The following is a 23671-nucleotide window of genomic DNA, read 5'->3' as shown; positions in this document are numbered from 1 at the left end:
GCCCCCCAACCCCCCCCCCCCCCCCCCCCCGGCGAATCTCTCATGATTACAATGCTAACAAGGTACAGCTGTTAAGAACGAAGCCCAAGCCGAAGAATACCACCAATGGCGAGCCATGACCGTAAACCTCCTAGTCCCTCAGGTAGATGGCAAATGGCGTCCCACTTTCGATGCCGCGCCCGTCCTAAAACGAATATCCCGTTTCTGCAGTCGCATGCGCCGCAAACTACGGCCCTGGTCTACACAGTCTTTGCGCTCAGGGAAGGAACAACTGGGTACCATCATTTCAGCATCTGTTGCGCTGGATTTGAAGATGAAGCGCCAGCTCGCCGACTATCGCTTCGTTACATTCACCGGCGGTAAGAAAGATCAATACTGGGGCTACGGATTCTACGACAGTGAAATGGAGGACGTGTATGAAGATGATGACGAGAACGGCAGTGGTGGATATGGTGTCAATGGCAGCGCAAAGGGCAGGCGAGTAGAATTGGCACTTGCGCCTGCACTCGAACGATGCGGTAATGCTAATGGACATGTCTTCGATCAGAGTTTCATGATGGTAAAGGCGGATGTGAGTTGTAAAAGATTAGAGAAACCCGAGAAGAAGAAGAAACAGCAGCCTAGGTCAAGAGGTGGCAGTAAGGGCTTTGGGCTGTGGGGGAAGTGAAACTAATGGATGTATGACATGAATATTAACACACCACTCCGCTTTGAACACATGACCCTAGCGCTTGAACATCCGTAATGAAAACACAGGTGGGCTGCTTTACAATCTACTCAGTCAACCACTACTTCAACCTCAATACCAGACTCTCCCTCCTACTAATACCCAAGATTCAATCTAGTCTCTGTCCCGAGATCATGAATCGTTTTATCGAAAAGCCACGGTCTCGTACTTCGAACAACGAGACGGTCCAGCCATTCCGGCTACTTGGTCTCCCGACCGAGATACGTTTCATGATATATGAGCACCTCAGTGAGTGCTTTGTTCCCATTACTAGTTCCCTCACCAACTTATCAAAAGTTGTAGTTGAGTATCACAGTACTGATAATTCGCTACCACTGCGCAATTCGATTGGAATTTGGGTTCGGATTGATCAAGGTATCTTGCGCACGTGTCGCCTTGTTGAGGCTGAGGCATCACCCGTGGTAAAGCGATTGTACGCACAGGCGCAGCTGGTGAATATGCGCCTGATGGCTGAAAAGCGTGGTTGGGATGCCTCGAGGACTACAGTGCATCACTTTGCCTGCCAGTGGTATGAATTATTTTTTCTTCGCTTCTATTGATGGTTAAGTGGAAGAACGTCTACGGAGAGCTTAGGGAATGGACGGTCATTGGTATAGGTAATCTACCATGGAGACAGAGTGGATCAGCTTAAGGCTTGGTACCGCACAAAGAGGTGGATAAAGCATGTTTACTTGCTGTAGTATTATAGTGTTACAAAAAGATGCGCAGCCTACTCCGACTTCGGAACAGTGTGAACCTCCCAGTCAGCGCCGTCCGGGCCCTGGACTTTACCATGTGGTTTATCGTGTGTGAAAGGCCCTCCAGCGTTCGTGACACCACTCTCCAAAACCCCCTTCTTCTCGCCCGTCCGCAGGTATTCTAAGAAGGCGACCGAGGCGTCGATGTACTCCTTGAGAGCAACCTTGCTACTTAGCGTCGTACCAGTGACCATCTTCATGATCCAAGGAACGATAAGAGGCGCATCGGTACAAGAGGGGTGAGCGGTACCCAACAAGGTCATGAACCACCCCACCTTAACGTTATCGATGATATTCTTCACGGCCTCAAAGTGCCATCCTTCGTCGTAGAAAGCCGTCTGCTTTTCTGTCCATTCTCCGCTCTGCATGACCAGTATCGGTACGTCGATGTCCTTGTTCAGGGGTCCAGATCCCTTGCCGGGGTCTAAGGCAATACCACCATTGATAGGCATTGTCTTTGAGCCAGCAGATTTCAGTGCTTGCATAGCCCCCGTCGCGCCGTATGAGTGACCTCCGACTGTGACTGCTGACAGGTTGAGGCGGTTCTTGAAACCAGGCAAAGCATTCCGCGGTGAGTCGGGCTTGAGGTTCACGACCGGTGCGTCACCTGCATTGAGTTGCGCAAAGAGTTTGATGGTTTCGCTGATCTCAGCTTCACGGAAGTTGAGCTGTGCGGCCTTGAGGTCGAGGTCGGTCATCGGCGGATCGGCTTCTAGGTCCTTGAGCTTCATGTGCCAGACTTTTCGCTCCGTACCATCAGGATGGTGGACGATGGTACCGGGTCCGCTACCGTCACGGTGTTCGACGGCAGCGACTACGTAGCCGTGGCTTGCAATGCTTCCCAGGTAGTGTGCATAACTCTGACTCATTCCTGCCATGCCATGCGTAAAGACAACGCAGGGCAAACTTCCAAGACCGTCGCCTCGTTTTAACTCTTTATGTTCTTGCTCTGCTGCGCTCATGATCTTTCCAAATTCGCCTGCACCACTACCATCTTCGCCCAGAATTTGCTCAGCACTGGAAAGGATTGGTGCATCAACGACACCTGGAATGACTGTGCTTGAACCAAGGAGCCAGAGACCGAAGGTGAAGACCGAAGATAATTTCGACACTCCGGCAAGACGAGCATAGCCTTCGCCAATAAGCGAGACAGGTTGAGGAAGCCACGGTCGTGCCCATGGTCGCTGGCTAGGCGACGCTAGAGGCAGAGAGGATGGGTAATATAAGGTGATGGCCAGCGTATCCAGTTGGAAAGCCTTCTCCCCAGTCGCTTTCAGTATCGCGTCATGGATGGTTCTCTTTTGGATCTCTGTCTCAACATCCAGTATGCCAACCTCATGGGGTCCGGTATAAGGCGGAAGCGGCGAGGTAATTGGGGTCAAGCTAAAGAACAAGAACCAGAAAAGTACGCCCGCAGATGTGATGAACAAAAGACGCCGCGGTGTGAGGCGTGAAGGCCTGGGTACAAAGCGGGCAGGCCCGGGTACAAAGCGGCTCATCCGGAAGGCCATGATGCGCGGCTTGTATTGCAGTCTACCAAGGAACTTGAGAGGGCGTGCAAGGTCTAATGAAGGGCGCGAACTGTGACCAGAAGTGATATTTGGGGTTCCAGATATATCAAGTAGTAGGCGCGGTCCACATGGCAAGGCGTATGAAAGTAGAGTGTCGCGTCGCGAAAGTGTTGGCCACTGATGACGTATGCGACATCGGAGATAAGACCGCCCAGACGCAGCACGCAACTAGTTGACACTTAGATCTTTCTGACACTCACGATACACGTCTTTGAGAAGCTGAACGACATCCCGCCGGCTACCTTACGACGTGTTCCGCTATCTTTGAATAAGACTCATCGATCCGAATCTGTCGAAAGTTGGGTCGATTGTTGATGACAAGCGCTGATGTCTGCGTACCTAGGTAAGGTTCGCAGTGCGACATATCTACCTAGGTATTTCTTCCAGGATTGCCTCAAACCCTCACCTTATTAGACGAAAAGGAATGACGATAAGACTGAGTTGTGTAGAGACGGGTCTACTAGCGAGGATGAAGCTACGAGCCCGACTTGAACAACGCAAAGAAAGCACGACTGCAGGCTCATACTGTGGTGTAGTACTCGAGGAAACATTAGAACGAACGCCCCATCGATGTTATCACCTTGGAAGGCTGTCATGATAAGTTGGCGTATAGATGTTTCTAGTACAGCATGCTGTATCGGCAGGTCATTGAGTATCAATCGCAGTAACTCTACTATTATACTGCGGCACAGCTGCGCGGCCTTGATGTTAGGATCTTTGTTACTTAATCATTACAACTTAACGTGTAGCTATTGTACAGAAGCTGCTTTAAGCTGGACTAATATCTAAATTGACACTAAAGCTAGCTGGAAGTTAGAGAGACATACAGAAGTTGTTGGAACTGGCGCGATCGTCATGGTTGCCCTGGGCGAAGACAACTCATCAGATGCAATGCAAGTCAAGGTACTTACTCTTCTGGAGATGGACATGGAAAATGCAGCAGCTGTCGATCAAAAGAGTAACCGGCGAAGTCCATACACCTCGCATAGGCTGAATGAATGCCTCAGGAAGCCTCACAAACGTTCCACCGCACATGAAACAGCATCTCGAACGATATTCAGGCTAGTCGTTCCGTCTCTTTGTGGACGATCACCGCGCTTCTACCCTCGATTCGTCACAATGTCATCCTGAAGTCGCTTACACGTGCATATGCATGCGCACGCTTACTGATGCCTGCGGAGCACATAAAACACTGGTCCCCTGTAAGAGCACAACCGACTTCGCTTCGAGCACGTTCAGCGGCACGGGTAATTCCAAACGGCCTCTCTATTACCCGAGCCACACACTCTCTACGCCTTGGCCCATAGCAGGACCTATAACGAACGTCCCGCTCCGTGTGTATGCCCTGGTAGTTGACTTGCATGTGGCCGGGGTCTCTGAAGACCTTTACCCGGACGATCGTCTTAGGTTCGGTATCGCTGTGGACTTGCGCGCATTTCATTCCGGGGTTCGGATGGAGGACGATGTGGTTCCTGCATTTGCAATCTGTTGGTATTAGGCGCGGTTGGTTGCGCATAGAGCGGCAGTATAGGTGGAAGACCGGATCGAGTCTATGCTCCGGTGAGCAGAAGTTCGTCAGTACTCACCTTCAAAATGGATGCTTTGGTGGAGCTGCCATGTGGATAGAGTGGATCGTTCCCGGACTGCTTCCTATTTCAGTATCCTTACTATTACCACCCCAACATTAAGGACATGGTATTTGTCAGATCAGTATGTGCGCTTTGCTGCTCGCCTCCCCAGTTTCTGCGATACGCGGGTGCATAGGCGAACAGAGTGCAGGGTAAAAGCCCTTGACGCCGCGGCCATCGTAACCATTTTTAACATGCTTTCCCAAACGGTCGCGTGTCCGCGGTGGACTGACTATCTGATCGATCTGATGGCTTCCAAAACCGTCAAAGGTCCTTAGAGGGCTAGACGCCGATGACCCACCAACAGCTAAGTCACCTCCGATACCAACACAAAAATCTCCACTGCATGTGTCTGTCGTTAGTCATTCGGTACCACGACACCAGTCTCTTTGGGCGACTTCATTGCGAAAAGTCCGCCTCGAGGCATCGGCCCCGTAACCAATTGAGACGGGAAACCCACTTGTTTACATCCCCTTCAGGACGACGCGCTGCGTCTCGCCACATGCGCCTATACGCTGCAGCCGCCAAAATTAATTGCGGCGTTGCGTCAATCTGCACCATTTCGTAGCCAAATGAGTTTCTGGGTAACACGGCATAGATGGAAAGCACGCGACAAAAGGCTGGAGAACGGGTCCCGTTGCGCAGTTCACGTTAGACCAGTTCAAACCCATGCTCTATCAGGGGAACAGGTGTTGAACTATCCGGACTACACTGCACGTCTTCTAGCGGCTATGCGAAACCCTCGTGTTGCTCATTCAGGCTTGCGCGCGTTCACATTGATGACGTGACGTCGCGTCGCGCTCAAGTGACGGTATTGCTTCCAAGGTTTCCCTGAGTTCCCGTCCAACCTGCATGTACTACGCCAATGGCGCGGGCGGACAAGCTCATGTAGGGCGGGCCTGCGAATCCGATGGAGAGCTGCGGCGCGGATCGTAAGGGTCGGATCTGTGGATCGTTGAAACGGTGGCGACGAAATCACAGGGAGTTGTGTATGTCAGGGTGACGCACCATGTACCTACGTGGTCCACCGCAGCTGAGTATGGGCAAGTAACACGCAGAAGCGTTGAATATTACAAATGTAGAAGTGTTGAAATGTTTGATTTGATTTGTACTGCAACGCTCGCAAGCATCTTTCAAAAAGAGAGCAAGATCGACTGTGACAACTGTCGAGTGTGATGGTTCCAAAAACAGCTAGTAATTACTTCTCGCGCTCTTTGCGAAAGTTTCCTCTCCTCTGTAACATAGGAGATAATTTGTGCGCGGATATGGCAAGATAGGTCTATGTAATGAGACAAAGGTGCGCCGAAAAATGCATGCAAGCGAGTTGGTGAAAAGCTGACGCAAAGGGACCCGAAATGCGCGAGAATAAAAAGAGACCTTCCGACTTTTAGTCTTCCGTCAATGATGGGACTGCTAGTAGATATGTAAGATGAGAGAGAACATGACTCGTCAATATGTACATCGAATGCAATTGTGTGTCGTTGATAGCGTGACATGAAGCATAGCCAGCCATGCTTCATGAGCCTCCTGGGCTTCGATTCAGGGACGCGGGGTGGATGGAGTTATTACTGTGTGCGTCGTGGGTGAGGTCGCTGATGGTCATGGCTTGATTTACATCTGCGAAGTATTTTATATGTTGCGTGGGGGTGTTGGGAAGAGAGACAACATAGGGGAGCGAGACTGCGCGGTGGTCGCTGCGCGGTTACGTAGCTTGGTTGGTTGATCCTCTTTCGGAGCAGAGACGGAAAGGAGCTTGGCGGCACCTTCAGACAGGGCGGGTTTGTGCTGGCGCGCTGGTGCACGGGTGGAACGTTGCGACCCTTGGCGCGCAAGGTCGAGCGACGACTTGAGCTCCTCTTCGACAGTAGAGTGATTGGCACGCTGTGAGCCACGTCGAGCCAAATCAAGCGAGGCTCTGAGCTCGGTCTCAACGGAGCTGCGAGATTGCTCCTCATCTTGAGGCGCTTCGTCGTCTGAAGCGAAGAATGTTCGCCCTTCCAGTGTACGCCCTGGTGGCGTAATGTCATCGTCCTCTTTGTCTTCGTTGAGGAACGCAATCTGCTCTGAAAACTGATCAGCTGCAAGACTGAAGCCAAGCGACTTGCGGCTACGACGGGACGGAATCAGCTCCGGGACACTGCCGGCAGAGCTTGCCGAGCGCCTCACAGGGGAGCTCCAAAGACCGCAGCTCTGAGAAGAGGACATGAGGCTGCTGTCATAAGAGCTTCGCCTACTTAGTCGGACGTGACTGCTACGCGCCGAGCTCGTCGTGCTTCGACCGGCGTCGAGCATTGGAAAGTGCCGGTCGGACGCAGCGTACTCGTCAAGCAAGTCCTCATATGTGACTTCTCGTGTATCCTTGTATTCCTGCGGGACAAGAAGGGACGGGCTTAGCATGAAGCCAGTGTCGCCGCTGAAACGGTTGGCATGGAAGAATCCTGAGGGTGTCGGTGGCAGGCCAGTGCTGAGGGTGGATGTGGATATCGCAGAAGTCGGAACCAGTTCTGGCACACTCGATGTGCTGGGAACCAGCAAAGATGAGCGGAAATTGTCAGAGGCGAAACGCTCTCGATCAGCGGAGGTGATTCTGGAGTTGCGACGATTGGCTTGCTCAGCAGAAGGAGTGTCGCAACAGCGAACACCGTCATCAGATACTCGATCCCATTCGAAGTCACAGTCAGCTTCTAGAGCGTTGTCGTAGATATAGTCGACATCTTCTTCCCATGACTCCTCTATTGCGCGCCATGTGTTTGACTGGCGACGCTGATAAGGTTTTCGAATAGACATCCTCCTTGGCATGCCAAATGAGCCCAGCGTGTCAGACATTTGCGATGAAGGTCGTGAGGCTGAAGGCTCAGCCCTCGGTGAAGCAGGAGACTGACCTCTACCCTGTGATCTAGAGGTAATGGGAGATCGCGGATTTTGAAAGGAAAACGATCCAAAGTAAGGCGATCTCGGCGAAGTCGGGGACTTCATTGGGGGCTGTGGTGCAGGTCTTGGGCTGACGAATCTTTCTGGTTCCTCGACAACATCTGCGAGACTAGGACTAAAGGATGGCGGTGTGGTTGCGTGAATGGCTGAATCATCAGGCGTGGTGACTGCATGGCCAAAGTATGAATCTTCTGATATCTCAGGTAGTATGTCCGGGGTGGACACAGCAGAGAGAGCAAATGAGTCCCAGATACCTGACTCTCGCTTCGACCGCGACAACCTACGCGGACCAGAAGCAGGCTCTTCGTACGCGAACTCAGGTGTACCGAAGGCGGGCCCCAAGGGAAGATGGGGCGACTGTATCGACGAGGTGTGCGTATGTTTCCGAGGGCTAGGTTGGGAGAAGCTCTCTATAGATCGGGCTAGGCGAAGGGGTCGTCGCGATATTGGGAAGTGGGGGACAGTTTCGGAATCGTGACGAGGTTCTGGGCTGCGAGGGGGAGATGTGAAGCCTAGAGCAGACGTGGATCTCTCTTCTCCATTTGCCAAGTTTTCAGAGGAGAAGTTCCTGAAATGGACGTCATCGGATGGTGTGACGGGCAACTGCTGTTCGAGAGCAGCTATTTGATGTCGGTCGGTGTGAGAAAGGTGCTGAAAGTCGAACGGGCTCGAGATACGGCTAATCAGACTCGTACCTATTGTCATGATAAGCAGAGGGCCTTGGATCAGGGAAGACAATTACTTACTAGCATCCTCGCTTCTTTTGCCCTTCCGTAAGATTGATGATCGTCTTTCGCTGACGTCCCCTTCGAACTCATCGACGTTTATCACGGGCGTCTCGCTCAGCCTCTTGCCCTTCTTCCCGCGGAACAACGACCTCCTAGATCCCGTAGACTCTTTATGACTCTTGTTGCTGGTGTGTCGATGTCCAGGTGGTGAGCCATGCCAAGAAGCTTCATGATCAGCCATCTCGGAATGGCTGAGAGACAACAGCGAAGGGGTCATAGATGTCGCAGTATTGCTTCTAGACCGTAGATTGAACACGGAACTTCGTCTGGCCGGATGGGCTCTGTGTTGCTCGGGCGAATGCATGCCAGGATGAGTTGAATGCGTGGAGTACTGCTCTGACCAAAAGTCTGAACTTGCGGTAGGAATGGTAGGCCCAATGGCCTGAGAGTCGACGGATGACTGTCGAGACCGGGAGGCATCTGTTTTATGGAACGAAAACATGGCTTGGGAGCCTGAACGAACCCCAGAAAAATAAAGCCTAACGCAAGCAACGCGAACCGAGCAATGCTAGTATGGCGTGTGCAGGTCCCCACAAGTGGCCGGCAGATGTAGTTATGGCAACAACCATTGAAGTTGATGAGATGATCTGGGGAAACCTGTCGCGCGCACGCGAGCTCGGATGTTGTGAGTTCAGATGCCCGGGTTATACGCCTGCTGGAGGCGTTAGTGATGTATGCGAACGACTTGCCATTGGTACACAAGACCTGAGTTGGAGGGATCGAGGTTGGACGAGGCGAGATGACTGAACTTGGGCCAAGGCTAGGATCCAGGCGTGCCAAATGAGGGTAAAGGTATAGTTGAGATGCAATAGCAACCAGAGTAATATATGCGTACCTGGTCAAGTAGACAACTTATTTGCAGGGGAGGAGAGAACGTAAGAGCCTGAACACGGACCACTGCAGGGCAACGGCTGATGAAGGGGTTCTGCCCTCCGTGTGGGAATAACACGAGGATGCGGTCAAGGAGTTAGGGTCGAGTAAAGGTTGGCGAACTGCACAGACCGAAGTGAGACAAGCGGTGGTTGCGAATGAGAGGGAGTGGTGGACGGTCCAGGTAGCCGAGCAAAGATTCGAGTAAGGATTGTAGTTGCTGGAGAGCGATCATTGGCATATGCCGCAGTATTGCATGCCGTGACACGGGAACAAGAAGCTTTGTGGCCGGCAAAGTAACAGCAAATGTAGGGATGATCTCACTATGTAGGAACATGGCCGGCTTGGACGAGCAGCGGAGAGTATGTGGAGAAGATGGAAGGTGCTCAGTGTGCTCCACCAGGTTAGTGACATCCAGGACGAGCCAGGACAGGGCTCGCTGCGCGCCAGCAGGAGAGAAAGACATGGGTATCTGCCGCTGAGCGACGGCGCCTGAGCATCTGTTAGTGGCTGGGGGATGACGGAAACAGGGGTGCAGGAGACGGGGGATGCCCGACTTCACAAGGCTTGTGAGCCACTGACGATGAGCGCGCAAGTGAACGCGGCCCGACAGGTCGGCCTGCGCAATATAACGTTGCAGGGGCAGATATAGCGGGCGCTGATTGGACGTTACAGGGAAATAAACGGTTAAATCTGCTGCATATCTGCTCTGACCACGTCCAGGCCCGCTATGCTACGAGGCCGTGAGGTCCAATTTGCTTGGAATGTCGGCCGTATGTTGTTGTGCATCCGAGGGGATTTGGCAACGCGTCGAAAGACGTGTCGTGGCTGGGAATGTAAGCCTTCGCTGCTGTGTTCGCGGACAACGAACCTCTCGTAGCACAGCACGCGTAAAATTATGTTGACAATACGAGCGGGTATCCTCAGTCGGGGAGAGTATGATTTTGGCAGCTACGTACAGCATTTGTGCTGTTAGTGCCGAATATGCCGGTTCGCGATTTCAGGCGGACACGGCGCAAATGCGTGCAGGGTTAGGCCTGGTGCTGGGGGCACATGGGTATGCATAAGGCCTAAGTATCAACATGTCTGCCACTTTGGACTGGATCTGTGGCTAAGCTTGTCGACAAGAAGCGCAACTCTAAGTATTGACGCATGTCGTCGTCGTGTACTGGCGCGGAACAATCAAACTGTCAGAAAGGGATCGCGATAAGCGTCCGAGCAGAAGACGAGAGGCTAGAGCATCGTCCCATCTGCAGATCTTCGCTCGTGAGACGGCGGAACCTGAAACAACCGAAGAGAGCCCCTACCATGGCCGACGATGTGTCCAAGGACTCGATACCCCGCCTCACTCAGACGTCTCAATCTACACAGGGCTCGTGGGCGGATCGATCTGAAATCGCGAACAGCCCTCGTCGAGGTCAAAGTCCATGTGGTGATGTCTCGGGCCCGGTAGGTTCCAAACATGTTTCAGAGCCCCACGACAGCGATGACCGGGTGCTGGCTATCGTGAGTTGTGAGACCCCTCTGATGTGCCTTCCTGGCTGTCCCCAAGAGACTCAGCATGCACAGAGCGCCACCTTGGCGCAGTCGCACCGCCAGCGTAGCATAGCCTTGAGCTTGCGACCGTTCTGGGTACGGCGGTGTTGTAACACGGTCCTTCTGCTCGTATCATGCTGTGATGCAGTCGCGTACAACAGCAGTAAGGGCTGTAGGCCCTCGCATCAGCCGCTGTACCACGGCTCCATCCAAGATTTCCACAAACATGTGTGACGAGCGCCTATCTCTACGCTTTCTTCTTCTTGGGAAATGCGCCTGTAATGAGATCCAATACTTGAGGCGTGAGCCGTGTGGGGGTGGTGGGCCGTCAGCTACTACACCAGCTGCATGGACGCAATGTGAGCACACCGACTGATGTCAAAATGTCCGATGATGGTGTTACCGTCGTTGAGGTTCTTGTGCAGATGCATGAGGGTAGCCGGTCGTCGGCCTGTGATTTCCCCGAGGCGGGAGGTGAAAGCGTGCTCACGTGTGTTGTTGTGCCAAGGCTGCCTACCTAAGTAGGCCCATGGACTGGAAAGAACGCCCGCAGGTCCTCGGGAACATCCTCCACCATCACCACAGCTGTGCACACGACTGTGCACGCCAACTCCCACCGACGCCGGAGCTGAACACATCTCTAGTCTCGATAGTCCCAGTGGTTCCTGGCCGCTGCGTGGTTCCCCTTGTTCCTGCAGTGGTCGCTGGCGGCTGGCCACAGATCGGCGAGAACTACTCGGTACCTCCACCTTGCTGCTGCTCCCACGCACCGGCGGCCCACGTCTTACGCACCACACCTCTGAGCTCCAACGAGCTGCTCCTATCAGTCCCCTCCCCGTTGTGTAGATGACGTTGGCTGCATAACAACTGCGCTACTCCTCACGAGAACCTCTCTAGCGGGCTCCTCTGTGCTAGGCTCGGCGCCCGAACCTCCGGACACAATCTTCACCGGTGTATCCACACGCCCAGGTGGCTATCCATGCGCCGTAGTCCGCTTTCATGGAGACCGTTTGCACACAGGAATTACCTCATCGAGTCCAATTATAGGTGTTCGTCTTCGCTCCACTTTCTATTCGTTTCGAGGCATTGGGCAGTGAATTCGAGCTTCTCCAGGAACATGCTGGCATTCCCAAAGATCAATGACGGTACAACTCGTACCTCTTCTGCGATGTGTTCAGGTTTGCATCTTCCGGAGGTCTGTCCATGCTAGAACCTTGTTTCCTGTACCTGCAGGTCGCAATTCCTGCCGGCTAACCCTTTTCGTCCCACCGGCAGACTTTAGCTGAGCCCCACCTAGTTGTCTTCCCCAATTCAACTTTAACTAGGGCAATTTGCAAGCTGAAGAACATCTGCTACAAAGCCGAATGCGGGTTCAACAAAGCCGATGCACACAGCAACTCGGAAGCCCTCCGGATCCGCCCTCGCTAGGCTTTAGACTTTGGTTTCACCATCAAGGCGTACGGGATGCAACGGCTATTGACAGCGGTAGCCACGGTCTCGCTGTACTGAAATTCCAACAACTGTAGGAGATCGATCCGGAACCTTAGGCTTTCCCTGACGGTATCGCGTTTCATATTTGCCTGTAACGTCTGGAGCCGGTTCTTGAAAGACTTTGACAGATGATTCAGCAACTCTTGTTTCATGTTCAATGTTTTAAACCATCTGTACCAATGTTTTCTTTACAACTGCTGATGTTGTCTGTAGTGGATAACTCCGAAATGAGAACCATCCCACCAATGGAGTGAATGTGGCGTCTTCGCTTGCCCACCTTGGCAACTGGCGGATATACTATCCCTCCATCCCGGTGGTTCGAGGCGGGCAAACGCAGCCACAGTCGTACCCGTCTCAACAAGAGACGCTCTCGCCTTTTCATGCAACGGGACACTGGCGGATCTATCGAACTTTATCTCACATTTTGTGGAGATAGCAGCGGATGCAAAAGTACGAGCACCTGTCCCATCAGCCTGATAGGTCAACCGGCGAGTACTTCAAAACGCGGTCAAGCTCCGGTCGGGACGTAAGATTCGCTTAACTCTAAGAAAGTCCTTGCAGGTAGAACTACCTAGGTACCTGGTTGTCGGTTGAAGAGCAACTCCCACATCTGGTAAGCGACCACTGCTTAGGTACAGCAGTCTATCGATAATCCTCACTTTAGCCTCTCTATGGTGTGAGCGTGGAACGAATCTGAGGTCCAGACAACCGTCAGCTTCGAATCTTGAATGGAGGCGTCAAGCTCACCATGCAAGAATGCTCCCAACGGCCTATCTAAGTTCCGGCCCGCAGTCCTGAACCTTACGCAACATCAGAATTTTCTTTGATACATGGATTCGCAGTGCTGCCACGGCACGTCTTACATATCGTCTCGTCATACACGTACTCTGAAGTCAACAGCTTGTGGGCGGATCATTTCGAGTACTCATGCAGCTCTTCATTTTGTTTCTACATGGGCGACTTGCAAAAAAGAGGGGTAATATGCATGGACGGGAACTCCACCACTATTCAACAAAGCTCCAGCCTGGGTTCAGGAGACCAGGACCCTTTTTCAGCCTCTCATTGACGCCTAGATTTTGGGCTTTTGAGCAAGTTCGGATGCAAACAGTCTCTGAGAGCCATAGTATGCCATTGGGGACGTGAACAGCTGGACAAGAGCGGGGGAACCCTGAAACGAACACTCTTGTGTTCATACGCCGGATTTGATAGTACATGTGCTTTGCAGCACTAATGGGTCATGTGGTGGTGAGAACCGACAGAGAATGCGCCAGCCAACACCGAGTGTGTATCATTGGCGCCTCATTGGCTAACTTCCAATTGCTATTATTCCGTCTCGCTCTTCACCATAGTACCGACAGAGAGAGAGCAATGACATCTTCTCTGTGCCAGGCTCATCTCTTAGGGGCGCGCTGGTGGCTCACGGGCCGTGAAACATGGATTTGAATCCTTCGGCTGGCGATCGAAGGGCCACCAACACCACTATGAGCCGCCCCGTGGCGTGAACTGCAAATTTCATCACTGGTCAAAGCGTTAGATGCACAGCGGTCCCGTGATGCACATTCCTCTTCGGCTGGTCCCCCGAAGGGGCAAGTGAGGGAGGGGCCAAAAGGGTCATCTTTCATAACCCTGGAAACCATGTGGGTATAGACGCCATGCGTGTCGCGCACACCGAATAACATGATACTGTAGTCGAACGGGGCTGAAGTGCCGACCGCCTTTTGCTTGTTTAGTTCATTCCGTCGAATAGGCCATACATCGTGATGCTGAAGTCAAAATCCGATCACACTTGACATCGTCGTCCAACAGAAGTGAATACGAAAACCATAACGTATGCATCTTCGAACAGATCCTATGACGGATCAGCGCTCGTTCTAGTTCGCAAGGATCGAGACTAGTTTACTAATGTTGTTGTAATGCCTACAACTGCCGTTGGTCAATGCAGTAGAGAAAAGCAAATATACACAACAAGCGACCATACGAGCCTAATCTCGTTTGCGAACAAGGCAAGCATCGCAACATGCACGATGGTAATCTCAAGCTGCAGGTACGATCGAAATGCTGGCACACCGTGTCCAGGCCAGTCTGTGTCGGCGGAAAGAATAAGCAAAATGGCCCGGATGGTTTTGCTTTACATATCGAAATCAGGTGACTTGCATGCCAACGCATGTATTTTTACCTGACGGAAGGATAGAACTGTGGATTTGGAGAAGAAGCACCATAGAAGACGGTTCCAGAACACCAACTCTACCCTGCGCTTCGCCCATACTAGGAGGTTTTTCATCAACTTTGTTTTGCCGCCACTGTATTACTGAGACAGGTAGTCTAGACGACACAATGAAGTACACCTCGCGTCGAGAACGCAGTCTACTTGTTCATCAACTTGTTGCACGAACCAGGGCCAAGCGGTAAGCTTGTAGCGCTGAAACCGTGAGTCGGCGTGAGTGGTGGTCAAGCCAAGAAGTGAACAGCCATACCCTACAATTCGGCCGAAGACCACACCACCCCTAACCTCCGCACACGCTCTGAAGAGAGCCCATCATGCCATGTTACAACTCCGTGTATGCCTGCCGCGCCGATCACGGCACATCCCAAGCACCACGTCGCAACCATACTTCCGCAAACGGGCTGACCCTCCCAATCAAGCAACAGATCTACGACCTAAATATTACCCCAATCGAACACACGGCTAGATGAAGCCGTTCCCCAAGGCCGAAAAAGTGACAGAAGTGACAGCACGCATGTACAGAAACGTGCGCGCCGTTGCGCGAGTCCGCGTGCACCGAAGAGAAGCCGTGGTATTACACCGACTGGATGATCGCTTTCGCTCCGTTTTCTCGACGTTGACACGAACCCTCGCCTCCCCCTACCTGCCCTACCCCTCCCCTGTCGTGAACATATCTCCCGTGTCCCGAGTCTGTGGTGAGTTTGAGATCAGAGCGCTGAGGGCTTACGAGTTCGATATGGTTTTGAGATGCAAGTTCTAGATGTATGACGAGGCGCCGAGTGGTGAGTCTGGCCGTCTGAGACACTGGCGGGGATGCGGCAGGTTCCAGTTGGGTATACTTACGTCTTCGGTGTGCGTACCTCGTATGTGGTTGTTGCTCACCAACGCAGGGAACCTGAGGGGCTGCCGGGAAGTGGAGGACGAGCTGACGACCGTCTTCTTGTTGGGACCAACAGGCCGGGGAGACGATGGCTCGCTTGCTCCTGGCGCTCGTGATCGCCTTGCTGTGGGCAAGCGAGTGAGGCCGTGGTTTCTTCGCACTGATGGTCCTTCGAACCCGGAGTGGTGATCTTCGGATACTAAGACCGAATGTGAACGCAGGGTGGAAAGTAAGGCTGACGTGCTCGTTGGGGAAACTTCGGGCTATAGGTGATATGTCATGAGTGTATCAATGCGCACAATATACCACATTCTTTGATAAGGGTAAGTCGTGAGCTCCGTTTCGAAGACGACTCCCTTGCTGCGATAGAAAAGGGGAGAGGACTAGTCGTACACATCGATCGCCGATTGAGGAGTAACATCAAAATAACGCGGTTACTACCGAGACCACTAGATTGGAAAATATGGCGGTTTTCGTATATATGATTCTTCGTGTAAGGTCCAGGATATCTGCAGCGTTTTGCTTCCACGACATTTCCAGAATTCGGCAAGCTCTCGCGTACTTGCAGTTACGAATCGCGCGATCGATAGCCTTGGAGCAGATGTTCGTTTGATAACTCAGCGTCCATCCTGCGATTGTTAGCGCGTTGTCCTAGTCCTGTAAATTGGCCGAGTGGGAGTACGCTTCCGTGGGCTTCACCACAACTGCGGAACATAGACGAGCTGATGAGATCAGTTTGGTTCGTATCTTTATCCATGCCTTGTTGTGATATCTCCTGCGAAGATTTCCAGGCAGCTGAACATGTTGTGGAGCCCAAACCTCACTGGCATCTGTCGCCGTCCATCAGCGATCCAGCAGCTCAACAGGGTAACCGTAGATGATGAAAGTTTTTGTTTGCTCGTTCTGTGTGATATTCCATATATACAATCCCGCAGTAACGAAGCCTGAAGCAACCGGTACGCCCTCGTCTATATGCGCTTCCTTTCAACACCACCTCTTAATGTCCCTCCTCGTGGTGGCCCTTATCCTCGAAGAACAGTTGTTCGGCAACGAGATATCCAGCGAATGCAACTGTGGCTATGCCGAGGCCGGGGAAGGAGCCCTTGAAGCGGTTGAAGCGGGTGAAGGGTCCGGTGTATCGCCATTGCTCACTGGGAAGGTAAGTGTGTGTGGGATGGGGCATGTCCGTGGTATAAAGCGTACTATCGTGCCCATGGGTCGCCCTTGGTACCGTTCGCAGAGGCAGCGGCGAACTTCTTGGGGTCGAAGCCGGTGATGGAGGGGCGTGGTGCCATGGTGATGGAGCTGGCATAGTCAGCAATTGTTGCGCGCAGGGAAGAACATATCAATTGAGCGCGTGTTGTTTGCTTACGTACTCTATGAGCCTCGTGAGCAGCTGGTGTGAGGCAAGGCGGTTGTGGGAGCTGGCGTCGGTGGTTCCTGGACCATCGTCAGTCGCATCTCGACATGTCTTGGCGGCGAGCGATCATACGCACGGCCTCCGCACGTCGTCAACTGCGGTTGCTCTCCCCACACACCATTCACACATCGCCCGCACCCCATCGCTATCACCACCCCAGACGCGTTCGTACAGCCCGAGGATACCCACGACTCTCGCGAGCTTCATCTAGGCATCCAAGAAGATCCATCGTTCCGTCACCTGCACGAACATCCACGGGATTCACCTTACCCACGCACACGCGAATCGTCGCAACCACTACAGCAGCTTCACAATGCCGCCTCACGGGGGCCGCTTCCCCGGTCACAACCTCTCGAATCCCTTCGCGCATCTCTCGGGCCCAATACCACAGCAGCAGCAACAACCGCTGCACCAGCAACACCAGCAGCAGAACATGCAACATGGAGGCTTCGGCGGCGGCAACCAGGCACACAATCTGAACCTCTTCGGCCAACATCAGGGCGGCTTCCAATCAAATGCACCGCTGGGTGGTGGACTGGGCGGAGCCGGGCTCGGGGCAGCAGCAGCAATTGGCGGGGCAGGCGGAGGCACAGGACTCGACGGGCATGAAGCGCGTATGAGATTTGCCCACGGCGCGCAAATACAAGAGAATGCTGCTCGTGGTCAGGACGGCGCTAAAGGCATTGCAGGACAGCGGATACGAGAGGTCTGGCGGTCGAATCTGCACCAGGAGATGGACATGCTGCGCTCGCTCATCGACCAGTACCCATACATCAGCATGGTCAGTATGCCATTTTCCTACCAGTCGGTCGGACAGCTCTTGCTTGGGAGCTTTGTCTGATGCGTGTAAAGTCAGCCGTCAACGGTGGCGCAACGTCTTCTTTTGATGGGGTAGTTTCCATTCTACCTCTCCCTCTCCTTCATGGACTTCATGCTCACTCTCTGAATAGGACACCGAGTTCCCCGGTGTTGTCGCGCGGCCTATCGGAGACTTCAACTCGAAAGCCTCATATCACTACCAGACCGTGCGCTGCAACGTCGACTTGCTCAAGATCATCCAACTCGGCGTCACCCTCTTCAACGTACAAGGCGACATCCCGCCATCGCATCTCGACATTACAGACCTAAACTACAAGCCAAAATCGTTGCAGCGACATGCAAACAACATCGTCGTCTGCCCATGCACATGGTCCTTCAACTTCCAGTTCTCCCTCGAAGATGACATGTACAACGAGGAGTCAATACAGATGCTTAAGAAGTCTGGCGCCGATTTCGAAAAGCACAAGGAGCTAGGTATCGACCCTGTCGAGTTCGGGTCATTACTCACCACATCGGGCATGACTCTGTCGGAAGATGTCAACTGGATATCGTTTCATAGTGGTTACGACTTCGCATACATGCTCAAGATGCTAACCTCACAATCGCTACCCGAGGATGAGGATACGTACCGCAAGCTCGTCAATGTCTTCTTCCCCAAGTTACTCGATGTCAAGTACCTTTGGCGACATGCGAACAACCTTGTTCGGCGCGGTGTTATCGGATCGACTGCGACCAATATACTCAACAATCTAGGCACAAAGTCCGGCCTTCAAGATCTCGCCGATGAGCTCGGCTGCCAGCGTGTGGGCAACTCACACACAGCAGGATCCGACGCATGGCTGACAGGAGTCGTTTTCTGGGACATGAAAAAGAAGATATTTGACGGAACCATTCCCGACGAGATGAGCGGCCATATGTGGGGTCTTACTGGTGTCGGACCACCAGCCAGCGCAACAGCGCAACAAGCTGTAATTGCCGCACAGGGGGCTTCGCAAGGCTTGACAGGCTTCCAGCAGGGTGTCAACAACACCTTCTATCCCGGAAACGCAAGGCACGGTGTCGACGGCCCAAGCACACCCACAAACCACCCAGCTGGTCTGGCGTCGAATACTCCTGGACCCACAGGCATGATGACCCCGGGCGGATACGGCGGCTACGGCAACAAGTAGGATAGTGGCCATTTGCGGAATGAAGGAGAGTCTTCCAAATCTCCCCTTCTGAGCCCAGGCCGTGGTGACTTGTCATACAGCGAGTTTCTGCCAGGCAAGAATTCGCATGGTGCCGGTGGCCATTGGCATCTTGAAAGATAGTATCCAGAATGTTCCTTTCTAAAGCCGGCTCTTGCTCGTCAGCGACACGATCGCTCATCTGGTGGCCATTGGTATGAGGGATATTTTTATCCCGAAAACCTTTTTCTGAGCCGGCATCATCGTGGCGCATCACACAACAGTCACTCACCTGGTCCCTCTCATTATCGCGGTCGCGGACATCATTCTTGGACTGGCTATCGAGGTGGCGGCAATATGGGCGTGCCACATAGTGCTTGAACGATCAGGGTGGCTCACACGGTGGAGAGTAATTATCCTCAGCTTGGGGTGGTTTAAAAAGGGACTCGGACGGGGTGGCATAGGATAGTATTGTACGATACCCGGGTTAGTGTGTAGCGAGTGCGGACCGTACTAGATCGTATGGTCAATGTTATTCTTGCATTCATTGACCACTTGTATATAAAAGCGCGTGGCTGATATTGAGTATCCTCGATTTTCAGGAGGGTGCCGGCAAAGATACGAAAAACAAATTGTGTAAAATGGTTTAGTATTTGCTTGCAACAAAGCAAGAAAGGTGTTGCAGACATTCTCCAATGTGAGACATCTACATGTTGAACCTCGTCCTCTGCTTCTCCATGCGGCCCTTCCACTGCCACTCCTGGCCACTCTTGAATTGGATACCGCGATCTATCCTGCGGAGTTTGAGCGTCATTCGCGGTCTGGCCATTTACGTTAGCAGTCTAGTCCTGAGGATAGTCCAAAGATATAGCAAAACTTACCCAATCTCCTGCATACCCACTTTAACATCCTCCACACCCGGAAGCGGCTTGCCATCCGACCCCACGATAGGTTTCTCAGTCTCGCGCTTATCCCTAAACACATAGCGATGTCTCCTCACAAAGATGTAATCGCGCTGATTGTGCAGCGTGAGGACCTGGCGCCCTTCCAACTCTGGTTTCGCAGGGAACATGTTCTGGAAGAGGTGGGCTGTGAGGATACCGAGGGGAGTTTTAAATTGGTTCAGGATGAGTTCGGGGTAGTGTCCTGTGTCGTTTGCGTGGCGGGGCAGCTTCTTTCCCTCGACCCAGTTTGTGAGGGAGAAGTGGAAATGCGGTCCGTCGGGCAGAGTGACAATGTCGAGGCCGTCGGGCTTTTTCTCGTGCTCGGCTTGCATGAGGATTACGAGGGCTGTGTAGCCGCGTGCGCTGGCGAAACCGGCGATTTCCTTGACACTGTATTTGTGCGCGTGGACGTGCTGGGTCCGTCTTATGTAGGTGCTGTTGGGGAAGAGGGAGGTGAGGATTTCAGCTTCTTTGTGGAGCGTCGAGTTGATGCTGGTTGTGATGAGGATCTGGGGGTCGTCGGTGCGCGGGTTGAATATCGAGGGGAACTTTTGCTTGAGGAATTCGGGCGAGAGTTCGAGATTCGTTGCTGTGGATGTGGCGCTGGGACTGGAGGCGCGTTTCCCGGGTTTGGAAGAGGCGGCGTCGGAGTCTAGGTCGGAATCGTTGGAGTCGAGAGAGGGTTCGGATTCGGAGTCGTCGAGCATGCTGTCTGCTTCGTCGTCCTGGCTGTCGTCCGAGTTGTCTCCACCTGCTTTTTGGTCGCGCTTCTTCAGTTTCGCTAGTATGCCCTCGTCCTCACCGTCTTCGCCGTCCTGTTGTGCCGCTTCCTCTTGCTCCACCTTTCTCCTCTTTGCCAGTCTCTCCACATCAATGGCCCAACCCAGCGCATCTTCTTCGTCGCCGACTGGTTCATCCCATACTCGCTTGCCGTCGATGGTCGCAGGCTTGTTTTGTGCTAAGCGCTCCTCTCGTAGCGCAGGGTTCTTCTCTTCCTCGCGCTTGCGACGGAGTCTTGCGTCTCGTTTTTCTGATTCGCGCGCCTTCTTGATGGAGAGATGCGCCGCCTGTCTGCGCAGTTTGTTCTTGGGCTTGATCCCAGAGGCGACGTTGGGGCTCTTGGAGAAGGCCATGTTGGAGCGGGGTCACGTTACTGATCCGTATTGGAGTGTGTGGTCTGGTGTGTGTCGCACTGGCCGTGGAGTCCGCAACACGGTGCTGCTCAACTTTTCGGTGGAGCCGCGGCCTGTGCTTTTCCGTAATCTTGGCGCGCCACACATTAGCAGAGCCTCAGGCGTGTCGAGATTCGAAGCATCGCTTTTCTTGGTTTCCGTGCCCGAAGTTTGTAGCCCGTTTGTACATTAGACCGCGTCGCTCATTAGTGTTCTCTTGTCGCATGCAAGAGAGGAGCCGTAGTATATGCGCCGCCTAACTCCAGTGCGCGTCCCCCAACTTGCTGCGCGTCTGCCTCTACGTAGGCCCGTCCAATATCGTGCCCCACCTCCGCCGACTCATCCCACCAAGCACTTCTCGTCCACACCACCCCTCTTGCGATACAAGGTCACCCTGCCCCAGCGGAAGAACGCCGCCATGCCGAGCGATACCACGACCCACAAGGGCAAGCCCTTCGAGCGCGCTGCCTTCGAGCAGCTTATGAAGGTGAGTGCGACGGCCTAAACACTGTCCAATTGTGCTAACAGCAGCCATTGTAGCACAAATACTTCTACGCGCCCTCGTTCGACATCTATGGTGGTGTCGCCGGCCTCTACGATTACGGCCCGCCCGGCTCGGCACTCACCGACAACATCGTCGACATATGGCGCGAGCACTTCGTCCTCGAGGAGGACATGCTCAAGGTCGAGCCCACCATCCTCACCACACACGAGGTCCTCAAGACCTCCGGCCACGTGGACAAGTTCGCCGACTGGATGTGCAAAGACCCCAAGACGGGCGAGATCTTCCGAGCCGATCACTTGGTCGAAGAGGTTCTCGAGGCCAGGTTGAAGGGCGACAAGGAGGCACGCGGCCAGAAGGTCGAGGCCGAGGAGGAGGACCCCAAGAAGAAAAAGAAGAAGGTCAAGAACATCTCAGCCGTCAAGCTGGAGGACTCCATGGTCAAGGAGATCGAGGAGGTGCTGGCCAAGATTGACAATTACAACGGCGAAGAGCTCGGCCTCCTCATGAAGAAGTACGACATCAAGAACCCCGCTACCAACGGCGAACTCCTACCCCCCGTCGCATTCAACCTCATGTTCCAGACCTCCATCGGCCCCTCGTCCAATCTGCCCGCATACCTACGTCCCGAGACCGCACAGGGTCAGTTCGTCAACTTCCAGAAGTTGCTAGACCACAACAACCAGCAAATGCCCTTCGCCTCTGCCTCTATCGGCAAGTCGTTCCGCAACGAAATTTCCCCGCGACAGGGTCTGCTACGTGTACGAGAATTCCTCATGGCTGAGATCGAGCACTTTGTCGACCCGGAGGGCGGCAAGAAACACCCACGCTTCGAGGAGGTCAAGGACGTTGAGCTTGAGTTGCTCAACCGGGACGTACAGCTTTCAGGCAAGACCACTGTTGAGACCACCAAGATTGGCAAGGCTGTCGAGACGGGTCTGGTCGACAACGAGACACTTGGTTACTTCTTGGCCCGTATCCAGCTGTTCCTGCTCAAGCTCGGCGTCGACCCAAAGAAGATTCGCTTTAGACAGCACATGGCCAATGAAATGGCCCATTACGCCGCCGACTGCTGGGACGCTGAGCTGCTCACATCATACGGCTGGATCGAGTGTGTCGGTTGTGCTGACCGTAGCGCATACGATCTCTCAGTCCACATGAAGAAGACCGGTGCACCTCTTATTGTCCGTGAAACACTAAAGGAGCCGAAGAAGGTTGAAGAGTGGCAATGCCAACTCGACAAGAAGAAGTTCGGTCCCACCTTCAAGAAGGACGGTAAGACTGTCGAAGCGGCCATCGAAGCACTGTCGCAAGATCTCCGTGAGAAGCTATCTCTAGACCTAGAGAAGGAGGGCAAGATCGTCATTGACGTTCCTGAAGTTGGTGATGGCAAGGTCGAGGTACCAAAGGAGCTCATTACCATATCGAAGCAGACCCGAGTAGAACACACACGGGAATACACACCAAACGTCATCGAGCCATCATTTGGTATTGGCCGCATATTCTACGTAAGTACCGATGCGTTGAGGGCTATGCATACCTTGCTGACTGATCCAGGCTCTATGTGAACATGTCTACTGGACCCGTGAGGACGACGAAGCCAAGGCTGTCCTGTCCTTCCCTCCGGCCGTCGCACCGACCAAGGTGCTCATCGTGCCACTCAGTTCAAACCCAGACTTCGATCCGTTCGTACGGAAACTGAAGGACAAACTGCGGAAGATTGGTGTCTCCAACCGCGTCGACGCTTCCGGTGCCTCAATCGGCAAGCGCTATGCCGTAAGTACTCCGTTTACCCTGTATTCTCGATCAGAGTCTAACACGTCCCAGCGTAACGATGAGCTTGGTACACCTCTCGGCATCACCGTCGATTTCCAGTCCATCAAGGACAACACATTCACACTCAGAGACCGAGACACTACTGGCCAAGTGCGCGCAAGCCTCGAGGAGATTGCTCAGGCCGTTGCGAACATCGTGAGGGGTGAAGAGACCTGGTCAGATGTTGCCGCACGGTTACCCAAGTTTGAGGGCCAAGAGGTCGACTGATTGTATAGAGCATGTCTATAGAAGAACTGCGTCCTAATGAGAAACGTAGCCTGTGTATTAGAATTGACGTCACTTCGATATTGAATCGGAAAAACCCAGCGTATTCCGCTTGCCAATGTTTTCATTCGCTCCTTCCGTGTATCACACCGTGAGGTGTAATTCGCCCGCGCCGCAACTGTGCGTTCCATACTTTAGCACACC

General features: G+C 53.3%; 7 protein-coding genes across 7 annotated transcripts in view; 3 read left to right on the top strand and 4 right to left on the bottom strand.

Moving 5' to 3' along the window:
- The window catches only part of J4E86_007662 (uncharacterized protein), a gene marked incomplete at both ends in the record, with an annotated part of 1392 nt that extends 725 nt beyond the window's left edge, over positions 1-667 (top strand). The window contains one exon of the mRNA XM_051448180.1: positions 69-667. Coding sequence (XP_051300447.1) covers positions 69-667 — 599 coding nt within the window. The remainder of the gene's footprint in view (positions 1-68) is intronic.
- Positions 668-1457: 790 nt separating this feature from the next.
- On the bottom strand, positions 1458-2996 carry J4E86_007661 (uncharacterized protein; the record flags this gene model as incomplete). Its single annotated transcript, XM_051448179.1, has 1 exon — positions 1458-2996. The coding sequence occupies one exon, from the start codon at positions 2994-2996 to the stop codon at positions 1458-1460; it is 1539 nt and encodes a 512-aa protein (XP_051300446.1).
- Positions 2997-6313: 3317 nt separating this feature from the next.
- Positions 6314-7510, bottom strand: J4E86_007660 (uncharacterized protein; the record flags this gene model as incomplete). The annotated part of the gene is made up of 1 exon (XM_051448178.1): positions 6314-7510. The coding sequence occupies one exon, from the start codon at positions 7508-7510 to the stop codon at positions 6314-6316; it is 1197 nt and encodes a 398-aa protein (XP_051300445.1).
- Positions 7511-16401: 8891 nt separating this feature from the next.
- J4E86_007659 (uncharacterized protein) lies at positions 16402-16699 on the bottom strand (the record flags this gene model as incomplete). The annotated part of the gene is made up of 2 exons (XM_051448177.1): positions 16402-16555; positions 16608-16699. 2 exons carry the CDS (start codon positions 16697-16699, stop codon positions 16402-16404), a joined length of 246 nt encoding a protein of 81 aa, XP_051300444.1.
- Positions 16700-17137: 438 nt separating this feature from the next.
- Positions 17138-18812, top strand: J4E86_007658 (uncharacterized protein; the record flags this gene model as incomplete). The annotated part of the gene is made up of 2 exons (XM_051448176.1): positions 17138-17605; positions 17775-18812. 2 exons carry the CDS (start codon positions 17138-17140, stop codon positions 18810-18812), a joined length of 1506 nt encoding a protein of 501 aa, XP_051300443.1.
- Positions 18813-19515: 703 nt separating this feature from the next.
- On the bottom strand, positions 19516-20886 carry J4E86_007657 (uncharacterized protein; the record flags this gene model as incomplete). The annotated part of the gene is made up of 2 exons (XM_051448175.1): positions 19516-19630; positions 19691-20886. The coding sequence occupies 2 exons, from the start codon at positions 20884-20886 to the stop codon at positions 19516-19518; spliced, it is 1311 nt and encodes a 436-aa protein (XP_051300442.1).
- A 457-nt stretch (positions 20887-21343) lies between these two features.
- GRS1 (Glycine--tRNA ligase 1, mitochondrial) lies at positions 21344-23470 on the top strand (the record flags this gene model as incomplete). The annotated part of the gene is made up of 4 exons (XM_051448174.1): positions 21344-21412; positions 21466-22935; positions 22985-23203; positions 23255-23470. 4 exons carry the CDS (start codon positions 21344-21346, stop codon positions 23468-23470), a joined length of 1974 nt encoding a protein of 657 aa, XP_051300441.1.
- Positions 23471-23671: the final 201 nt, after the last annotated feature.

Source organism: Alternaria arbusti (genome assembly GCF_024043155.1).
Source record: "Alternaria arbusti strain BMP 1465 chromosome Unknown scaffold_11, whole genome shotgun sequence".
Classification (NCBI taxonomy): Eukaryota; Fungi; Ascomycota; class Dothideomycetes; order Pleosporales; family Pleosporaceae; genus Alternaria; species Alternaria arbusti.
Note: the sequence above shows the minus strand (reverse complement) of the source record. Positions and strands in the feature narration are given on the sequence as shown.